Here is a 20,749-nt window from a genome sequence, read left to right as displayed (position 1 = left end):
TAAATATTTTTTTGAAATGTAGTGTTACCTTTAGGTGCTGTTTTTACTTTTAGAGCACAAGTGTTCACTAGAAAAAAAAGAGGAGGTAAAAGTGTAACATACCGTTATTCTTAGATTGTAAAGTATAGCATATTTTTAATGATGTAATGCCTCTCAGGACATTACACACTGTGCTAAAAACATATAAACTTTTGGTTGTTACATTGTACTTTGGGGAATATATTTCAAATATGTGTCTCACATTTTAACATAATAGTGATTACTTCAATAGGAAAGCGACCTGTAACTCGCTGTTGTCTGAACTTTCCTGCCCTTTGCCACAGTTGCTTCAGTTTCATGCGGTTACCAAGTCTTTGCTAGTAAAAGCGTTCTGGAACGTGCCTATTAATTACTTATCACCATGGTGTTTGGCTTCTAGCTTGCTGACGCTTTGGCCCACCCCTGCTGTATGTTTTTCTTGCAAATAACTTGATTATGTAGTGTTTTGGCCCTGAAATGCTGTTTAGTTTGAAAAGTTGTATAACCTAAAAGTTGGAAGAGTACATTCAAGATGAATTATTCCATGCTATAAATCATACTACTTGCCAGGAAATATGACTGGATAAAAAGCACTTTATTCTTAGATGTAAATCCTTAATACTTTATGATACTCAAGACAAGTACCAATAATGTGTTAATAATACGTCTAGATATGCTTAAATTAATCTTGTGTATGATGCGCTATTAAACATGGAGGAGCGGATCCCGTGGTTCAAAATATGAATAATTGTTTATGCAATATTTTGCTTTCTTTTTGTTTTTCAAAATCCTGTGTTTTACACTTTGAGCATTTTTTATGATTATTTAATTTTCATTTACTAGTTACTAAAAAAAAATCCCATTCAAGTTACTTGTTAATATGAATAAAGATTATGCACATAAATCGTGCATATATGAAATATGTCTTGTCTATAGTCTGATATTTTTGACATTGTTGTACTTTTGGCCTCGTAGACTCTGCTTACACATCACAACATTAATTTATTTGCAGGAGACTGATGGCGATGAGAAAACTACGCGTGTAAAATCAAATCAGCAAGTTCCAGAAGAGGCCTTTGATTTTAGTAGTGACAGTGATGATGATATTAGGGAAACAAAGAATAAAAGCAATAAAACCTCTGCTAATGCTGACAATGGGAAGCAGCTTACACTACAGCAATGTGGACTTTCAGTATTTCTACAGAAACCACCAAAGGAGCAGGATGAAAATGCTGAACTTTCCAAAAGTTCCACTAGTAAATTGAATGATCAGAATTGTGGAAGGAGCTCTGGTCAAGGTGATGCAGTCAACAGGTTTGGTTGGAACATTTCATCTGACTCTGGTGAAGATTCAGATTCATCAATCCAAAGGAAGAAGTTTCCTAAAGCTATTAGGGAATCTAATAGTAGCTCAGATGAGAGTGATGACATTGTCTTCCCTACACAAGTCCACAAAAACAAAAGAACAATGTCTCCATATTTAAAAAAGAGTATCCAGGGGGCTACAGACTCCAGTAATGACTGCATCAGTGATGAGTCTGAGGATATTCCTATACCAAGTAAATCTTTGTCAGATAATTCTAGATTTTCAAACATAAAACATAAACTTTGTAAGAGAAAAATGGATACAGAAAAACATTCTCAAACAATAGAAGAATTCTCTTCATCTGATGATGATCAGCTTCAGAGCAAGAAGATGTGTGCAGATAACAAAACCAAAAGCAGAAAGGTTAGAAAACAGACTCCACCTATTGAATGGAAATCATTTACGAAGAATGAAGATCATTATGCCATCGATAACAAAGTTCAAAAGGAGAATTTGGGGACTCTGGACCAAATTTTAGGTATGCTATATTACTAAATCTGGATGTTATAGAGTACAAATTACTTATTTTATAAAACTTAATCTCAGTTACCGTATATACTTGAGTATAAGCCGACCCTAATTTTACCACAAAAAACTGGGAAAACTTATTGACTCGAGTGTCAGCCAAATTGGGGGGGGGGGAATGCAGCAGCTACTAGAAAATTTCAAAAATTAAAATGGCTGGAATTTTTGGGTGCAGTAGACGCTAGGAAAGGGGAGGGGTGTTTTGGTTGTCTGTCTGCCCTTTCCCTGAGCTTGAGGACTGGGTTTTTTCCCCCACTTGGAACTCAGCCAGGCTGAATATAGGGTATCTGCAGTGCTCATATTAACCTCTTCCCAAGCGAACAGGAGAACTGCAGATACCCTATATTCAGTAGACCGGGCACTTTCAGAAACAAGGATACCTATTGCGTGTGCGTTTCAGTCATTTTCTATTTTTAGGGCAGCCTCACACCTGCGCCTGATCTCCGTTATGCAGGTTTCCGTTTCCTGCCTGAGAAACTGGGCAAGAGACGGAAACTGGCAGGCAGTTTTCAAACCTGTATAATGGAGATTGGGTGCTGGTGTGAACCCGCCCTTATATGTATTCTAGGGAAAGGAGTGATTTACAACTTTTATTTATTTTATTTTTTATTATATATTTTTAAAGCTTTTTTTTTTTTCCCACTATTTTATTAGCCCCCCCCAGGGGACTTGAACCTGCAATCATTTGATTGCAAGTCCCATAGATGGCAATACAAGTGTATTGCCATCTATGGGAGATTCTATACATTACTATTACCAGCCGCAATAGTAATATAGCGATGACAGGCCTGGGATGCAATTCATCTCAAACTGCAGAATTACTTATGTTACTTCTGCTAGCATGCCAGGAAGCAGACACACGCCAGTGCGGGCCTGAGCTTATGTGGCCACGTCACCCGGTGTGTGATGGAGCAGTGAGGAGGGGCGGGGTCTGCATTTCTGGCCTGCTAGCAGAAAATTACCGTAATGACTCTAGTATAAGCCGAACAAAAACAGTGCTGAAAAACTCGGCTTATACTCGACTATATGTGGTACTTTTATAGCTCTCACAGAAAAAGACTTAAAATTACGAACTTAAATAGTTAAAAAATGATATCTCAGTATCAGACTTAGAGAACCGACACCTGTCACCTCCAGCTTGAATAGCTGTTTGACGCACAACACATTCATCCCCCTGATATTTATGATCCATAAAGTCCTCTTCCATTCCAATTGGAATCAATAAATATATGATTATTATTTTCTATTGTTCCAACCACAACATAAGCTGCAACAAATATTACACAGTTCTAGAAGCTGTAAAGCATACTGAACTAGCAGTGATGCAATCCCCACCTCTTAGGTATTCAGTTGTTTCTTGTAGGATATATGCAATGGATGCTGCCCTTTACAATACTATAGGGCAAAAAGAACAGAGGTAACCTTTATCCTGCACCTTCTCTAATACATTCTCAGTTATTACAGGCCGGGAATTAGACTAAGGCTGGATTTACACTTGCATTGGAGTCTCTATATGAGACTCCGCCACAGAATCCAACTAAAATTGTCAAAGAGAAAAGTCCTGCAGGTTTTAATGTGTAACTGCTTATTCTGCGGAACGGGTCCCCGTCTTGTGTGGACCCAGAAGTAGAAACCTGAACGCTAATGTGAACCTAGTGTAAGAGTCAAAATCTTGTGAGAATGTTTGGTGGAGTGCAGACTGCAGACTGAAAAACTCATGCAGGTTTTTACAAAATAGAAAAGGTTTATGTTATTTTGAAATAAGTTGCAAAGGTGGTAGGCCAAAGGGTAAAGACCAGTGAGATTTTGTAACGTGTTTTAGTAATATGCCAGAACTTTTTCAGGTTAAATCTCCCTCTTATTTGAAAGCTGTTTCTTTAGTCAAGCACAGTTTGCTGATAGTGTTGTACATGGAACTTATAAAGTGCTTTTTGATATTCTTATCATTTAGATGGGGTTTCTGAAGTTGCCTATATTCATTCAAATCAAAATGTAGTGGGATCGAGCAAAGCGGAGAATCACATGAGCCGCTGGGCGGTACGGGATGTTTTTGAATTAAATCAGTTTTCCCAGCTTCCTGCCAATATATCTGCACACAAAGTAGAGGTAAGATCATCTATCCATATAAGCGAATACTTTTATTTGCGATTATATTAATCTGAGGTATTTGTTGAAGCGGTTCAATGTATTTCATGGCTGAAAGCAAAACGTTGAAAAAAAAAGCTTTTTCATGCAACTGTGGTTAATAACCATTACATTTTAGATCCAGTCATATTTTATTTGCTATGCTGGACAGTGTTTTAAAGAGAGGTGTCTGCTTTACGTGGAAAATGGAAACTTGCTAAATGAGGACTATTGTGAAAATGTTACTATGAGCTTACCAAAGTACTATGATGAATAAGCCTTTGTAATTTCCTTTTTGTTGAAGAAAATCATGTTATATTTCTGCTTTTATTAAACTATGAGGTATAGTTATTGGTAAAACTGTGATAATTTTTCAGATACAAGGTTCAACCTGACTACTATGCAATACAAATGCTCCTTGATATGACTTAGCTTGCTTTTCTTCACCTTCCTCAGCTTAGCTGTAATATTGAGGTTGGTCTTCAAGTCTGCCATTGCACTTCATTTGCAGGCTGAAAGCTCCTTAGAAACTGGCAAATCCTCTGAGACATGGATTCAGTTAGTTATGTTAGCTAGTATTCAGGGTGATGCCTGCCTGTGGGTTTATATACAACGTATAAAAGTCCTTTTCAGAAAAAGCCTACTAATGTTTTTACAGAAGTGGATCCACCAGGAAAGAGAAGTACAGTATGAGTCATTCCTTTATATTTCCTATTCCTTTTGAATCCACTTCAGGCCTTGACTCAAAACTGAGATATTTGTTTGCCCAAAAAATGCTGCGTGTCAAACCACTGTTTCTGAAGTGAATGTCTTTTGAGATGGTAGCTTCACAAGTCATAAACAGGGGGGAAACTGGGACAGGTATGAGTACCAAGAAGAGTTATCCTCTGCATGCCCAAGTTCTTCAGAGATGATTATATGGTTCTACGTAAACACAAAGTCTAAGTGACGATAAGGAGGAGGAGAGCAGTTGAATGAGTGGAGATGGAAATAGATTTAATGTTTTACTATTCATTAATGTAAAGTTGTTTTATCATTGGAAGCATGGTGAGGAACGCTCTCACAATACTGCGCTATAGACGCTGCTGTGAGGAAGGGCGTTCCTGACTGACTGTCAGAAATGCCCTTCTGACAGTGAAGAGCTACGGTACCGGCTTTCTAGCGGTATATAAAACCACATGTGTCCCAGGAGGTGAAAGGTCCTCTTTAAGTGCCTGTTCACACAGCGGAATCTGCTGTTGATTTTGAGGTAGATCAGTCCCAGAGTCACTGGCCAGACGCTGAAAAAATTAGTGCTCATGGCTTGAGACAGCCCACTTATTGGACAATTCATCTGGGCCTGATCAATAGCAGAAGGCCATGTCAGAATTTCACCACTAGGGGACAAATAGTGAAGAGGAATCTGAGGGAGATGTCTGGTTTAAATTCCTCTCCATTTTCCGTTGTGTGGACAAGTGTGTATGAAAGAAATAACTATGGTTATTGCTTGGCTAATTTAAGTAAACAAAATAATGATTAGAACCAGAAAGCAGCTTCATCTAGAAATTCCAAGTAGACTTTATTGTGTGCCATGGAATGGACATTGTTAACACATGAAGATGATATTATATATCAAGATGTAGCTTTTTATTATATATTTTTATAAACTTCTTATTAAATCGAAGCAGAACTAGCATTCATCTGGTGGATGCCACAACTGATCATACATTTTCTGTGCTGTGACCACATGTGAAATATTGTTTTACACGCCAACTACAGTATTGTAATGAATGGCAGACCATGTAATGATGGCTCCCAATGTGACATCCTAATCGGGAGAGCCCTTCCATGACGTCCATCTTCTTAATATGGTGTGGGAACTGGAATACAAAAGAGATTGTCGTTACTACTGAAATTTTCCTACCAGAAACTGTCATCTTTTATGAGCTGTCATCTTAAATCTCGTACTGATATTATAATAAAAGATCAGCAAAATACTGTTGTCAACGTTTGTTGGGGGCCAGTGATTGATAAAGAAGGTGTTGGGGTTCGTGTGTGCCCTGCTTTAGATGACTAGGATGCCACTTGCTATTTTTCTGATATTCTATGTACATAAATTATCATGAATACTAATTATCTGTAAATAGAATAATGCCATGAGGATACAATGCAGAACATCTAGCAAGTCTTTCAGACTCTTAAAGTAACACTTAGAAAGTACAACATTTCTTCTATGTACTTGATGGTATAGTGTTACAATTTTTTTTCCAATAGAGAATAGATCAGGAATAATTATCTGAGCCAGAGAAGCATTATGGAAAAAGAACTTACCCTGACTTAGAATTACATTACTACTTAAATATACAAGGTCTATTGGTCACAACCTCCGTACTGTACCCGACAGTTACATACAAGTTTTTTCAATCAGTTGCGTGATTTTCGTTTAAGTTTACATAAAGTTTTGCTGAAAAGAAATGTACAAAGACAACCATTCAATTCAGGATTAATCACTATGGCAACTGAAATGTGGCGACTGAAATGGGGGAAGGTTGCAGTCCTCTCTGCTTCCTACCAGCTGTCATATGCAACCTCTGTGGTAAGCGCTCAAGCCAAGATGTCGAAGGGAAGTCAGCACGAAGAAACCATATCTATACTTTTTATAAATTGGTACAAGTATCACTATAAAAGAAGACCTTAATCCTTCAAACTGGATGACAGACATTTGGCTCCTTTGCTGGTGTGTGACAGACGTATAACAGGATGCTTTGTAGTAAAGGCTGGATTATTAGTAAACCCCTCTTTATGTTATTGCAGTGTGGTGTAAATGAAAGCTCTAAGCTTGCTGTCATCATTACATACGCAGGGCCCTGCTGGGTACTGTATATACAACCGATATGTTATTTTGCAGTGTTTGCCTGTAAATATTCATTTTTGTATTTCTGGAGTCAGTTATTCCTGAACGTATCTCATCAAAATTCTTTATGAAGGGGTTGTAAAGTCTTATGAAGGGGTGACAATGTGGACTGGTTTGGTCGTGAGTTATGTCAGAGCTGAATTCATAATTCTGCTATTGCTGTGATCTGGGGACTTCTGACCAAATTCCAAGGAACACCAGTGTTCCAGCAGTCATTTGAAAACACTGTTCTAGCTTCCAACAAAGCGTCTGTAAATGAAACGCTATCGATAGTCTTTATTATGTCAGATACTTATATAGTGTATAACAACATGCTTATAAATACTTGTACGGGCAGGTACTGCTTTGCAAAGACATTTGTATTAGGAAAACTGAGCTCCGATCCTTAGGGTGTGTTCACATACATCAGTTTACCCAGCCAGTTCTTTTTTCTTTCTCTTTTGTTAAACCCTAAGGCCTGGTTCATATCTATGTTCGGTATTCCGTTCGGGAAATCCACATGGGAACCCCCCCGAACAGAATACCAAACACAAGTGGTGAGCTGATGAAAGCACATGGACCCCATAGACTATAATCAAGTCATGCAGAGAGGAAAGTAGTTCATGAAGTACTTTTCACACCACATAGAAATCACATGGACCCTATTATAGTTTATGGGGTCTGTGCGCTTTCATAAGCTCACTGCTTAACAATGCATTCGGTATTCCGTTCTGGGGGTCCCCATACGGACTCTCCAAGTGGAATACCGAACGCAGATGTGACCTGGGCCTTAGACATAGATTTAATCAACAATCATCCAATAAATTGGATCATATTAATATAAATTGGATTTGTGTTAATATGTGTGACTCTCTACACTATATTTACAGTGTGTGTGATATATATGCATGTGTGTGTATGTACAATACTGTGAAAAGGTTTTACATAGGTGTGGAGAAAGTGAGAATGCTGCAAAGTAAAAATGGTTAAAAAAAATCGTCAATCAACAAAATGAAGTGAATGATTGAATGTAAATCAAATCAATATTTTGTGACACCTCCCTTTGCCTTCAAAACACCATAAATTCTTGTAGGTACACTTGCACACAGTTTTGGAAGGAACTCTGCAGGAAGGTTGTTCCAAACATCTTGGCGGGCTAACCACAGATCTTCTTCTGTGGTTATGGGCGTGTGTCTGGTTATAAGTGCGTGTGTGTGTGCATATATATACATACAGTCCTATGAAAAAGTTTGGGCACCCCTATTAATCTTAATCATTTTTAGTTCTAAATATTTTGGTGTTTGCAGCAGCCATTTCAGTTTGATATACAGTCCTATGAAAAAGTTTGGGCACCCCTATTAATCTTAATCATTTTTCGTTCTAAATATTTTGGTGTTTATAACAGCCATTTCAGTTTGATATATCTAATAACTGATGGACACAGTAATATTTCAGGATTGAAATGAGGTTTATTGTACTAACAGAAAATGTGCAATATGCATTAAACCAAAATTTGACCGGTGCAAAAGTATGGGCACCTCAACAGAAAAGTGACATTAATATTTAGTAGATCCTCCTTTTGCAAAGATAACAGCCTCTAGTTGCTTCCTGTAGCTTTTAATCAGTTCCTGGATCCTGGATAAAGGTATTTTGGACAAACAATTCAAGTTCAGTTAAGTTAGATGGTCGCCGAGCATGGACAGCCCGCTTCAAATCATCCCACAGATGTTCAATGATATTCAGGTCTGGGGACTGGGATGGCCATTCCAGAACATTGTAATTGTTCCTCTGCATGAATGCCTGAGGATTTGGAGCGGTGTTTTGGATCATTGTCTTGCTGAAATATCCATCCCCGGCGTAACTTCAACTTCGTCACTGATTCTTGAACATTATTCTCAAGAATCTGCTGATACTGAGTGGAATCCATGCGACTCTCAACTTTAACAAGATTCCCGATGCCGGCATTGGCCACACAGCCCCAAAGCATGATGGAACCTCCACCAAATTTTACAGTGGGTAGCATGTGTTTTTCTTGGAATGCTGTTTCTTTTTGGACGCCATGCATAACGCCTTTTTTTATAACCAAACAACTCAATTTTTGTTTCCAAAATGAAGCTGCCTTGTCCAAATGTGCTTTTTCATACCTCAGGCAACTCTATTTGTGGCGTACGTGCAGAAACGGCTTCTTTCTCATCACTCTCCCATACAGCTTCTCCTTGTGCAAAGTGCGCTGTATAGTTGACCGATGCACAGTGACACCATCTGCAGCAAGATGATGCTGCAGCTCTTTGGAGGTGGTCTGTGGATTGTCCTTGACTGTTCTCACCATTCTTCTTCTCTGCCTTTCTGATATTTTTCTTGGCCTGCCACTTCTGGGCTTAACAAGAACTGTCCCTGTGGTCTTCCATTTCCTTACTATGTTCCTCACAGTGGAAACTGACAGGTTAAATCTCTGAGACAACTTTTTGTATCCTTCCCCTGAACAACTATGTTGAACAATCTTTGTTTTCAGATCATTTGAGAGTTGTTTTGAGTAGCCCATGATGCCACTCTTCAGAGGAGATTCAAATAGGAGATCAACTTGCAATTGGCCACCTTAAATACCTTTTCTTATGATTGGATACATCTGGCTATGAAGTTCAAAGCTCACTGAGGTTACAAAACCAATTTTGTGCTTCAGTAAGTCAGTAAAAAGTAGTTAGGGGAATTCAAATCAATAAAATGATAAGGGTGCCCATACTTTTGCATCGGTCAAATTTTGGTTTAATGCATATTGCACATTTTCTGTTAGTACAATAAACCTCATTTCAATCCTGAAATATTACTGTGTCCATCAGTTATTAGATATATCAAACTGAAATGGCTGTTGCAAACACCAAAATATTTAGAACAAAAAATGATTAAGATTAATAGGGGTGCCCAAACTTTTTCATAGGACTGTATCTAATAACTGATGGACACAGTAATATTTCAGAATTGAAATGAGGTTTATTGTAGTAACAGAAAATGTGCAATATGCATTAAACCAAAATTTGACCGATGCAAAAGTATGGGCACCTCAACAGAAAAGTGACATTACTATTTAGTAGATCCTCCTTTTACAAAGATAACAGCCTCTAGTCGCTTCCTGTAGCTTTTAATCAGTTCCTGGATCCTGGATGGAGGTATTTTGGGCCATTCCTCTTTACAAAACAATTCAAGTTCAGTTAAGTTTGATGGTCGCCGAACATGGACAGCCCGCCCTCAAATGATCTGAAAACAAAGATTGTTCAACATAGTTGTTCAGGGGAAGGATACAAAAAGTTGTCTCAGAGATTTAACCTGTCAGTTTCCACTGTGAGGAACATAGTAAGGAAATGGAAGACCACAGGGACAGTTCTTGTTAAGCCCAGAAGTGGCAGGCCAAGAAAAATATCAGAAAGGCAGAGAAGAAGAATGGTGAGAACAGTCAAGGACAATCCACAGACCACCTCCAAAGAGCTGCAGCATCATCTTGCTGCAGATGGTGTCACTGTGCATCAGTCAACAATACAGCACACTTTGCACAAGGAGAAGCTGTATGGGAGAGTGATGAGAAAGAAGCCGGTTCTGCAAGCATGCCACAAACAGAGTCGCCTGAGGTACGCAAAAGCACATTTGGACAAGCCAGCTTCATTTTTGAAGAAGGTCCTGTGGACTGATGAAACAAGGATTGAGTTGTTTGGTCATACAAAAAAGTGTCATGCATGGCGTCCAAAAAAAACAGCATTCCAAGAAAAACACTTGCTATCCACTGTAATATTTGGTGGAGGTTCCATCATGCTTTGGGGCTGCGTGGCCAATGCCGGCACCGGGAATCTTGTTAAAGTTGAGGGTCGCATGGATTCCACTCAGTATCAGCAGATTCTTGAGACTAATGTTCAAGAATCAGTGACGAAGTTGAAGTTACGCCGGGGATGGATATTTCAGCAAGACAATGATCCAAAACACCGCTCCAAATCAACTCAAGCATTCATGCAGAGGAACAATTACAATGTTCTGGAATGGCCATCCCAGTCCCCAGACCTGAATATCATTGAACATCTTTGGGATGATTTGAAGCGAGCTGTCCATGCTCGGCGACCATCAGACTTAACTGAACTTGAATTGTTTTGTAAAGAGGAATGGTCCAAAATCCCTTCATCCAGGATCCAGGAACTGATTAAAAGCTACAGGAAGCGACTAGAGGCCGTTATCTTTGCAAAAGGAGGATGTACTAAATATTAATGTCACTTTTCTGTTGAGGTGCCCATACTTTTGCACCGGTCAAATTTTGGTTTAATGCATATTGCACATTTTCTGTTAGTACAATAAACCTCATTTCAATTCTGAAATATTACTGTGTCCATCAGTTATTAGATACAGTCCTATGAAAAAGTTTGGGCACCCCTATTAATCTTAATCATTTTTAGTTCTAAATATTTTGGTGTTTGCAACAGCCATTTCAGTTTGATATATCTAATAACTGATGGACACGGTAATATTTCAGGATTGAAATGAGGTTTATTGTACTAACAGAAAATGCGCAATATGCATTAAACCAAAATTTGACCGGTGCAAAAGTATGGGCACCCTTATCATTTTATTGATTTGAATACTCCTAACTACTTTTTACTGACTTACTGAAGCACAAAATTGGTTTTGTAACCTCAGTGAGCTTTGAACTTCATAGCCAGGTGTATCCAATCATGAGAAAAGGTATTTAAGGTGGCCAATTGCAAGTTGTTCTACTATTTGAATCTCCTCTGAAGAGTGGCATCATGGGCTACTCAAAACAACTCTCAAATGATCTGAAAACAAAGATTGTTCAACATAGTTGTTCAGCGGAAGGATACAAAAAGCTGTCTCAGAGATTTAACCTGTCAGTTTCCACTGTGAGGAACATAGTAAGGAAATGGAAGACCACAGGGACAGTTCTTGTTAAGCCCAGAAGTGGCAGGCCAAGAAAAATATCAGAAAGGCAGAGAAGAAGAATGGTGAGAACAGTCAAGGACAATCCACAGACCACCTCCAAAGAGCTGCAGCATCATCTTGCTGCAGATGGTGTCACTGTGCATCGGTCAACTATACAGCACACTTTGCACAAATAGAAGCTGTATGGGAGAGTGATGAGAAAGAAGCCGTTTCTGCACGTACGCCACAAATAGAGTTGCCTGAGGTATGAAAAAGCACATTTGGACAAGGCAGCTTCATTTTGGAAACAAAAATTGAGTTGTTTGGTTATAAAAAAAGGCGTTATGCATGGCGTCCAAAAAGAAACAGCATTCCAAGAAAAACACATGCTACCCACTGTAAAATTTGGTGGAGGTTCCATCATGCTTTGGGGCTGTGTGGCCAATGCCGGCATCGGGAATCTTGTTAAAGTTGAGGGTCGCATGGATTCCACTCAGTATCAGCAGATTCTTGAGAATAATGTTTAAGAATCAGTGACGAAGTTGAAGTTACGCCGGGGATGGATATTTCAGCAAGACAATGATCCAAAACACCGCTCCAAATCCTCAGGCATTCATGCAGAGGAACAATTACAATGTTCTGGAATGGCCATCCCAGTCCCCAGACCTGAATATCATTGAACATCTGTGGGATGATTTGAAGCGGGCTGTCCATGCTCGGCGACCATCTAACTTAACTGAACTTGAATTGTTTGTCCAAAATACCTTTATCCAGGATCCAGGAACTGATTAAAAGCTACAGGAAGTGACTAGAGGCTGTTATCTTTGCAAAAGGAGGATGTACTAAATATTAATGTCACTTTTCTGTTGAGGTGCCCATACTTTTGCACCGGTCAAATCTTGGTTTAATGCATATTGCGCATTTTCTGTTAGTACAATAAACCTCATTTCAATCCTGAAATATTACCGTGTCCATCAGTTATTAGATATATCAAACTGAAATGGCTGTTGCAAACACCAAAATATTTAGAACTAAAAATGATTAAGATTAATAGGGGTGCCCAAACTTTTTCATAGGACTGTATGTATATATATATATATATATATATATATATATGTATATATACTAGCTGGTACCCGCGACTTCGTCTGCGGTGATTGTAGAAGTGGGTATATACAGGCGCGGGTAAGGTTTTCGTACTGTGTATAAGGTATGGGATATAAAATGTAACTGTGTATCTTGTTGTTGCTGTAATTCTGAGAGCACATGAGACTTTTGTGTTGAATGTAATTTGTATTTCAGCCGCTATACGGTGTTGGTATAAACTGTACATAGTGTCTTTGGGACAGAGGTATTTCAGGTTAATATACTTCGATATACGACATTGTATGATTTGTTATTTTCCGCCAGTACATGTAAGTTTTGGGCACAGGATACTCTCGAGCAGCCACATAAAGTCTGGCCCTGTGCATGACAGTTTAGTAACTCCATGTGCCTCTTATTAATAGCAATTAACCCCATCATGTCCCTCACATTAACCCCAGTGTAAGAGTTACTGATAGAGATGAGCGAGTACTGTTCGGATCAGCCGATCCGAACAGCACGCTCGCATAGAAATGAATGGACGTAGCCGGCACGCGGGGGGTTAAGCGCGCTGGCTACGTCCAAGCGGAAGTACCAGGTGCATCCATTCATTTTTATGGAGCGTGCTGTTCGGATTGGCTGATCCCAACAGTACTCGCTCATCTCTAGTTACTGATATGTGAGAGACTTGGAGGTAATAATTAAGTATCTTCATTACTGAGGTCTTTTATTAGTACCTCCATATGTCTCGCATATTTGTAACCTTTATATGGGGCACACAGGGGTTAATATGAGGGACATGATGGGGTTTATTCCTATTAATGTGAGGTACATGGAGTTACTAACACTAAACTAATAACCCCATGCCTGACATTAATGAGAATAGGAACTAAAGGAAGGGAGCTGTGTGCTTCTTACTTTCAGTTTGCTAGCAGCTTCGGCAGGAGCTATCACTATAGCAGGCAGAGACTTGAGGGATTAAGCTCCACCCCCTGGGTTTCCTCCACACCTCGCAAAGGGGAGTGTCCTTATGCCTCAGCTCTAGCAGAGACTTCATTTAACTCTTGCAGGTCCTGTGCTGCTGACATGCCAGTGAAATATAGCAGGAGTGCCACTCTTGGCTTGTGTGCCAGGGGTTGCTGACCTCTGCTGTAGGGGGTAATATGAATTTTGTGGCTTGCTATGGTCCAAAGTGTGTGAGATTGCAGAGATAGTGATGTGAGTTTGGGTTTTGTGGGGGTCCTGGGAAAAACGTATGTGTGCTATTGTGACGAAAAGTAGCCTATTGCGCAATCGAGTGTAGGGACTATGTTTGTGGAAAATTTCAGCCAAATCGGTGGAGCGGTTTTTGCGTGATTGACCGCCAAAGATCCGAACATCCAAAGGGTCCTGGGAAAAACGTATGTGCGCTATTGTGACGAAAAGTAGCCTATTGCGCAATCGAGTGTAGGGACTATGTTTGTGGAAAATTTCAGCCAAATCGGGGTCCAAAGTGTGTGAGATTGCAGAGATAGTGATGTGAGTTTGGGGTTTGTGGGGGTCCTGGGAAAAACGTATGTGCGCTATTGTGACGAAAAGTAGCCTATTGCGCAATGGGGTGTATTAACTATGTTTGTGGAAAATTTCAGCCAAATCGGTCAAGCGGGTTTTGCGTGATTGACTAACAAACATCCGAACACACAAACCCACAAACATCCAAACTCACAAACTTTCACATTTATAATATTAATAGGATATTGTATACATTTTTTTATGTATATATGACACATGAAATAAATTTTTAGATATAAATGTTATAAAAGAACAGGTTTGATGGTAAACGCCCATAATGAAATTTAATTAAATGTAATTATAGAATTTCGAATAAAGGTAATTTAAGCTTAATGTAACAATCTGGTCCAATAAATATGGGCAAGGCACCAATTTTCCAACATGTAATGTCAGGTGCTATATATTAATGTATATTTTTTAGCTGTATGAGGCTTTAATTCTGTGGTACAAGTTGTTATAGTTGCTTCAGGTGACAACCACATTTACACGTTCACACGAATATTGGCAACACAATCACTACGAAGTGTGCTCAATAAGTTATCTACCTCAGTGTGTTCTGTCAGTGTTATAAAGCTAAGCTTGGCTGTGCAGGTCGAGACATATATTTAGACAGGCAACGTACACAGTAGCAGTTCAGTCTGATGGTAGCACTGGAGGTGACAGGATGGCAAGTGCAGTACAGTGAGGGTCTGCAAAGAAATTGGGGGATTTGGAGCATTGTTCTTTGATTAGGCTTCATTTTTTCCTTTACAAGGAACTTAAAGAAATCCATGAAGGGATGAGGCTGTATATGGTGATGATGCACCTTCCTACTAGCAAGTAAAGTTTTTGGCCTTGCAGTTTAAATGTGGTAGGGAATCAATTGAAGAAGACTCCCATTCAGTGTGACCTGTTAAAGCATCTTCAGAGGAAATGTGCTATAAAGTGGAGGCCATGATTTTTGAAGATCATCAGGTCAAAGTCAGTATTATAGCTTATGAATTAGGTGTTTCAATTGGCGCGGTTTCCTGCATCATTCATGATGATTTGATGATGACAAAGGTCAGTTCCTGGTGGGTGCCACGAATCTTGACACTTGAGAAAAAAACTAAATGTCGCCAACAATTTAGACAAGAGAATTTAGATATGCTTAGAGAAAATCCAGGATTTCCTGGTTATTTTCTGGTTATTACAGGGGGGATGAAACATGGGTCCACTACGATGATCTCGAGACCAAACAAGAGTCCATGCTTTGAAAGGTCCAGCTGGAAAGGTCTTAGCAACAGTTTTTCGGGATACAGAAGGTGTTTTATTACTAGAATTCATGCCACACAGCAGTGAAGGAATTACTTGAGGCGTTAAAAGAGAAGTGCCGGGGGAAGCTGTCGGCAGGTGTGTTGCTGCTTCACAACAATGCACCATCTCACAAGTCTCACAAATCACAATCTTGTATCAGAAAATGTGACTTAATGGAGCTTAACCATCCACCCTGTGGTCCAGACCTGGCTCCAAGTGATTATTTTCTCTTTCATAACCTGAAGAAATTTCCGCATGGACAATGATTTTAGGCAGTAACAGGGTTCCTGCAGCAGGAAGGAGTCTCCTTCTATTCTGAGGGCATCCAATCACTGGAGGTGAAGTGGAATAAGTGTGTTGAAATCAATGAGGATTACAGTGAAAAGTAGAAAGTTCAATCAAGATGTTATTTTCATAATTATGGGAAGAATATGCAAATCTGTCTTTCATAATGTAATTAAGGGGATATCGTCACTGCATAGGGAGAGACCACCATATAGGTGTATGGAGTCTTATTAAGCCATGAGCGCTCCACTGCAAAGGAACATGGGAAGAATATGCAAATCTGACTTCTATGATGTAATTAGGATGCCAGTGCCTCAAGTATGCACACCAATAGAGGGCGCTGACTGAGAATGTGCAAGTCTGTCCTCCATGATGTAATTAGGAAGACAGAGTCTCAGTCAAGCAAGTCTATAGAGGGCGCTCCCTTTAACCTCATGCTGAGAAGACTGTATCTGGTATAATCCCAACATCATTGCAAACAAAGGCCTCTGAGAAGGTCGGCATGATGTTAAAGGGAGCACCCTCTATAGGCTTGCTTGTCTTCCTAATTACATCATGGAGGACAGACTTGCACATTCTCAGTCAGCGCCCTCTATTGGTGTACATACTTGAGGCACTGGCATCCTAATTACATCATGGAAGTCAGATTTGCATATTCTTCCCATGATGTAATTAGGAAGACAGTGCCTCAGTCATGCAGCCCAATAGAGGGCGCTCCCGTTAACATCATGCCCGACCTTCCAGAGGCCTTTGCTGCAATGATGTGGGATTTTACCAAGTACAGTCTCTCAGCCAAGGACAGCTGTTTTCGATGTTATTGCATCTCATCAGCCCGGCACAGAGAAGACTGACTTGGTGAGAGGTGAGAGACTTCTAGTCAGGGTTAAGGGGATATCGTCACTCCTTAGGGAGAGACCACGAATTTGCTGTGTGGAGTCTTATTACGCCATTTGCGCTCCACTGTGCAAAGGAACATGGGAAGAATATGCAAATCTGTCTTCCATGATGTAATTAGGAAGACAGTGCGTCAGTCATGCAGCCCAATAGAGGGCACTCTATTGTATCCTATTAATATTATAAATGTGAAAGTTTGTGAGTTTGTGGGTTTGTGTGTTTGGATGTTTGCATGTTCGGATGTTTGTTCCTCAATCACGGAAAAACCGCTCCACCGATTTGGCTGAAATTTTCCACAAACATAGTTAATACACCCGATTAAATAATAGGCTACTTTTCATCACAATAGCGCACATACGTTTGTGCCAGGACCCCCACAAAACCCAAACTCACACCACCATCTCTGCAATCTCACACACTTTGGACCATAGCAAGCCACAAAATTCATATTGCCCTCTCCAGCCTCGCCCCTAACCCCACACAATCTCATATACATATACTTTACCACTTTGCCCCTCACCTTAACGATACTCCAGGAGGCGCTCTTTAACGCTCCCGAGCAGCCATGTTTGCCGACCCCCACCGCTCTGACAATCCGCGACACCCCCCACCCATGTCAATACCTCTAGGAGGTCTAATAAATGCAAAAAAAAAAAGTTTAAAAAAAAGTAAAAAAAAAATATAAAAAAAATAAAAAGGATTAAAAATTCAAATCACCCCCCTTTCCCTAGAACACATATAAAAGTAGTTAAAAACTGTGAAACACATACATGTTAGGTATCCCCACGTCCGAAATCGCCCGCTCTACAAAGCTATACAAATATTTTTCCTGTTCGGTAAACGCCGTAGCGGGAAAAATGGTCAAAAGTGACAAACCGCCATTTTTTCACTGTTTTGATTCTGATAAAAAATTTAATAAAAAGTGATCAAAGCAATAACATTTCCTGAAAATGGTAGAACTACAAAGTACACCCGGTCCCGCAAAAAAAGACGCCCTATACATCCCCGTACACGCACGTATAAAAAAGTTACGGCTGTCGGAATATGGCGACTTTTCAAAAAATAATTTTTTAACACAGTTTTGGATTTTTTTAAGGGGTCAAAATGTAACTAAAACCATATAAATTTGGTATCCCTGGAATCGTAACGAAACACAGAATACAGGGGACAGGTTATTTTGGTTGCACAGTGAACGCCGTAAAACCAAAGCCCGTAAGAATGTCGCAGAAATGCATTTTTTCTTCAAATCCACCCCATTCAGAATTTTTCCCTGCTTCCCAGTACATTATATAGAATAAATAATGGTGGCATCATGAAGAAAAATTTGTCCCAGGAAAAATTAAGACCTCATATGACTCTGGGAGCGGAGAAATAAAAAAGTTATGGGGTTTAGAAGGAGGGGAGTCAAAAACGAAAATCAAAAAATACCATCGGCGGGAAAGGGTTAACTTCAAATACTTCTGTCCCAAAGTCACTATGTAAAGTTTCTCACAACACCGTATAGCAGCTCTAATACAAATTAACTTCAACACAAAAGTCTCACGTATTCTCTGATAACAGCAAAAACAAGATACAAAGTTACATTTCATATCCCATACCTTATACACACTACGAAAACCTTACCCGCGCCTGTATATACCCACTGCTACAATCACCGCAGACGAAGTCGCGGGTACCAGCTAGTTGTATCATATTTATGAACACAACTTATTGAACATCCCTAGTATTAATAACAATTTTAGGTTTCAATGTTCATAATAAGATCAACTCAAAATGACTTGCCTACTTGTTGACGGTTTCCAATAGAAAGCACATGCAAATATTTCCAGGGACTACACAAATAAATAAACTATATTGTTCTATAGATTAGATGAATAGATAAGAGAGGCAGGGAAATTGATCTTGCGCTAGTATCAAGGTAAGTTTATATAGTTAGTCTTTATTAATGAGAATAGTAATTAAAAATGTAAAAAGCGGGGATTATTTCTCTTTCTGTCCTAACACAAGATACACATATTATTCAATTAATTAATGATAATGTTTTAGGATGATTGGTCTTGTATATGAGCAATTTACAATCCAAAATAATGTCCACAGATCTCTTTATCAAGCAACCAATTGTCAAATGGGCCGCTGAAAATGAAGATATTAGAAAGTTCTCTTTTCAGCGGGAACACAACAGACAGTTAAATGAAGTCTCTTTCAGTGTGAGTTTGTGGTAGGTCTCGTAACTGATTGGCATGGATCCCAGAATGCTGATTTAAGACAATTCAAGGATAATTCATGGTTGCCGGAGGCTTACACCAGAATTAAATCTTACAATATTATGTTTACTGTAACATTTTGTATCCTCAGGCAAAAATCCTTGACCAGTTGAATTGTAAAGAGCAAGAGTTTCTTGACATGTTTTCACAAATGCAATTAAAAGATTTTTTTTATTCTTTTGCGTTCCAGATGCCATCTGTGTTGACTTATTTACAATACATGTTTTTATAGCCATTTAGGTTTTCTTTTTTCTTTGCAGAGACAAGTAAGTGAGTGACTTTCTAATTTTACAGGATTTGGATGTTATTCCAATAAGTGTTTTCTGTTCTTTTGTTTGAACAGATGTGTAAATAAGGCGCATTGTTACTTCTTGTGCTATACTTTTAAAAAGGACTAAAGTTAGAGCCTATTAAAGATATGAAAATACTTGGCAAGATTAGACTGGTTATATATCAAGCAGTTACAATGTCTGATATTTGAACATACCTATTGGATTACATTTTAACCTCTGTGTATCTATTTAGAGTAGAAATGACCAGAATATTGCACTATTATGGGCACTATTATTGGTTATTATTTTGCTATTGAAATATATGGGACCACGTAAACATATTAGCAATGTAGTTCTTTACAGGGCATCTGTTTTTCAGTGCCCTCTGAAATTTTACTCTTGTACTTCATTACCCAAACTGCTATTGTTTGGTTATAATAGGTCTGCAATAAAGTAAATTACCAGTATGTATAGTTATAACTCAAGGCACACAGTAGGGAGTTTATAGGCCACATGCGGCTCCTAGGCCACTATTTCTGGACTACTGTATTATGGTGTCATGGGAATAATTTAAAAAAAATGGAGTAATTGGCTTTTCCAATGTCCTTTGGAACTATTTTGTCCAGACTTTAAACTATAAGGGGTTCATCTGTTTTTGTGTCTAAAGTTTTCAATGTCTGGTTAGACCAATCACTGCCAATGTGAGGCACTTGCCATGGCAGTCAGCAGATAGTAAAAGGTGCTAACCCCTTACTGCTTCTTACTAATAATTTTGTTTGCCTTCCAAGTCTTATTTTTATGCAGAACAAGTCATACTTTCAGGCATTAAAAAGCACCCTTTCCCGAACCATATTTTGAAATATAATTATTTCATATCAAGTATGAAAGCTAGAAAAATATAAACAGGATGGAACTGGACAAAATGAAATCACTCCTTTTTTTGTTTTAAAGGGGATCTATCATTGGGAAAGTCATTTTTACGTAAGCACATCCTTGCATAGTCTTTAGAAAGGCTAATTCACACATACCTTTTGTATGTAAATCGCCTCAGTAGTGTTTGAATAAGTCTGTTTTTATTCATATGTTAATGAGCTTAGACCATGCACCAGAAGTGTCTATGATCACAGTCTGCTCTATGTGTATGTATAGCAAAGATGAGTCCTCAGCACAGCAGCCTCTGCTATACATACACATAGAGCAGACAGTGCACAGAGACATTTCCGGTGCACGGTGGAAGCTCATTAGCATATGAATAAGAATGGACTTATTCAAACACTACTGAGTAGATTTACATACAAAAGGTAGGTGT

General features: G+C 39.0%; 1 protein-coding gene across 1 annotated transcript in view; it reads left to right on the top strand.

Annotated features, from left to right (window-relative positions):
- Positions 1-20,749, top strand: part of ERCC6L2 (ERCC excision repair 6 like 2) — a 104,206-nt gene that overhangs the window by 65,130 nt on the left and 18,327 nt on the right. Inside the window, exons 17-18 of the mRNA XM_075277705.1 lie at positions 1,031-1,862; positions 3,861-4,015. Coding sequence (XP_075133806.1) covers positions 1,031-1,862; positions 3,861-4,015 — 987 coding nt within the window. The remainder of the gene's footprint in view (positions 1-1,030; positions 1,863-3,860; positions 4,016-20,749) is intronic.

The sequence above is a fragment of the Leptodactylus fuscus genome, chromosome 1 (assembly GCF_031893055.1).
Source record: "Leptodactylus fuscus isolate aLepFus1 chromosome 1, aLepFus1.hap2, whole genome shotgun sequence".
In the NCBI taxonomy this organism is placed as follows: Eukaryota; Metazoa; Chordata; class Amphibia; order Anura; family Leptodactylidae; genus Leptodactylus; species Leptodactylus fuscus.
This window is presented reverse-complemented; position numbering and strand designations above follow the sequence as displayed.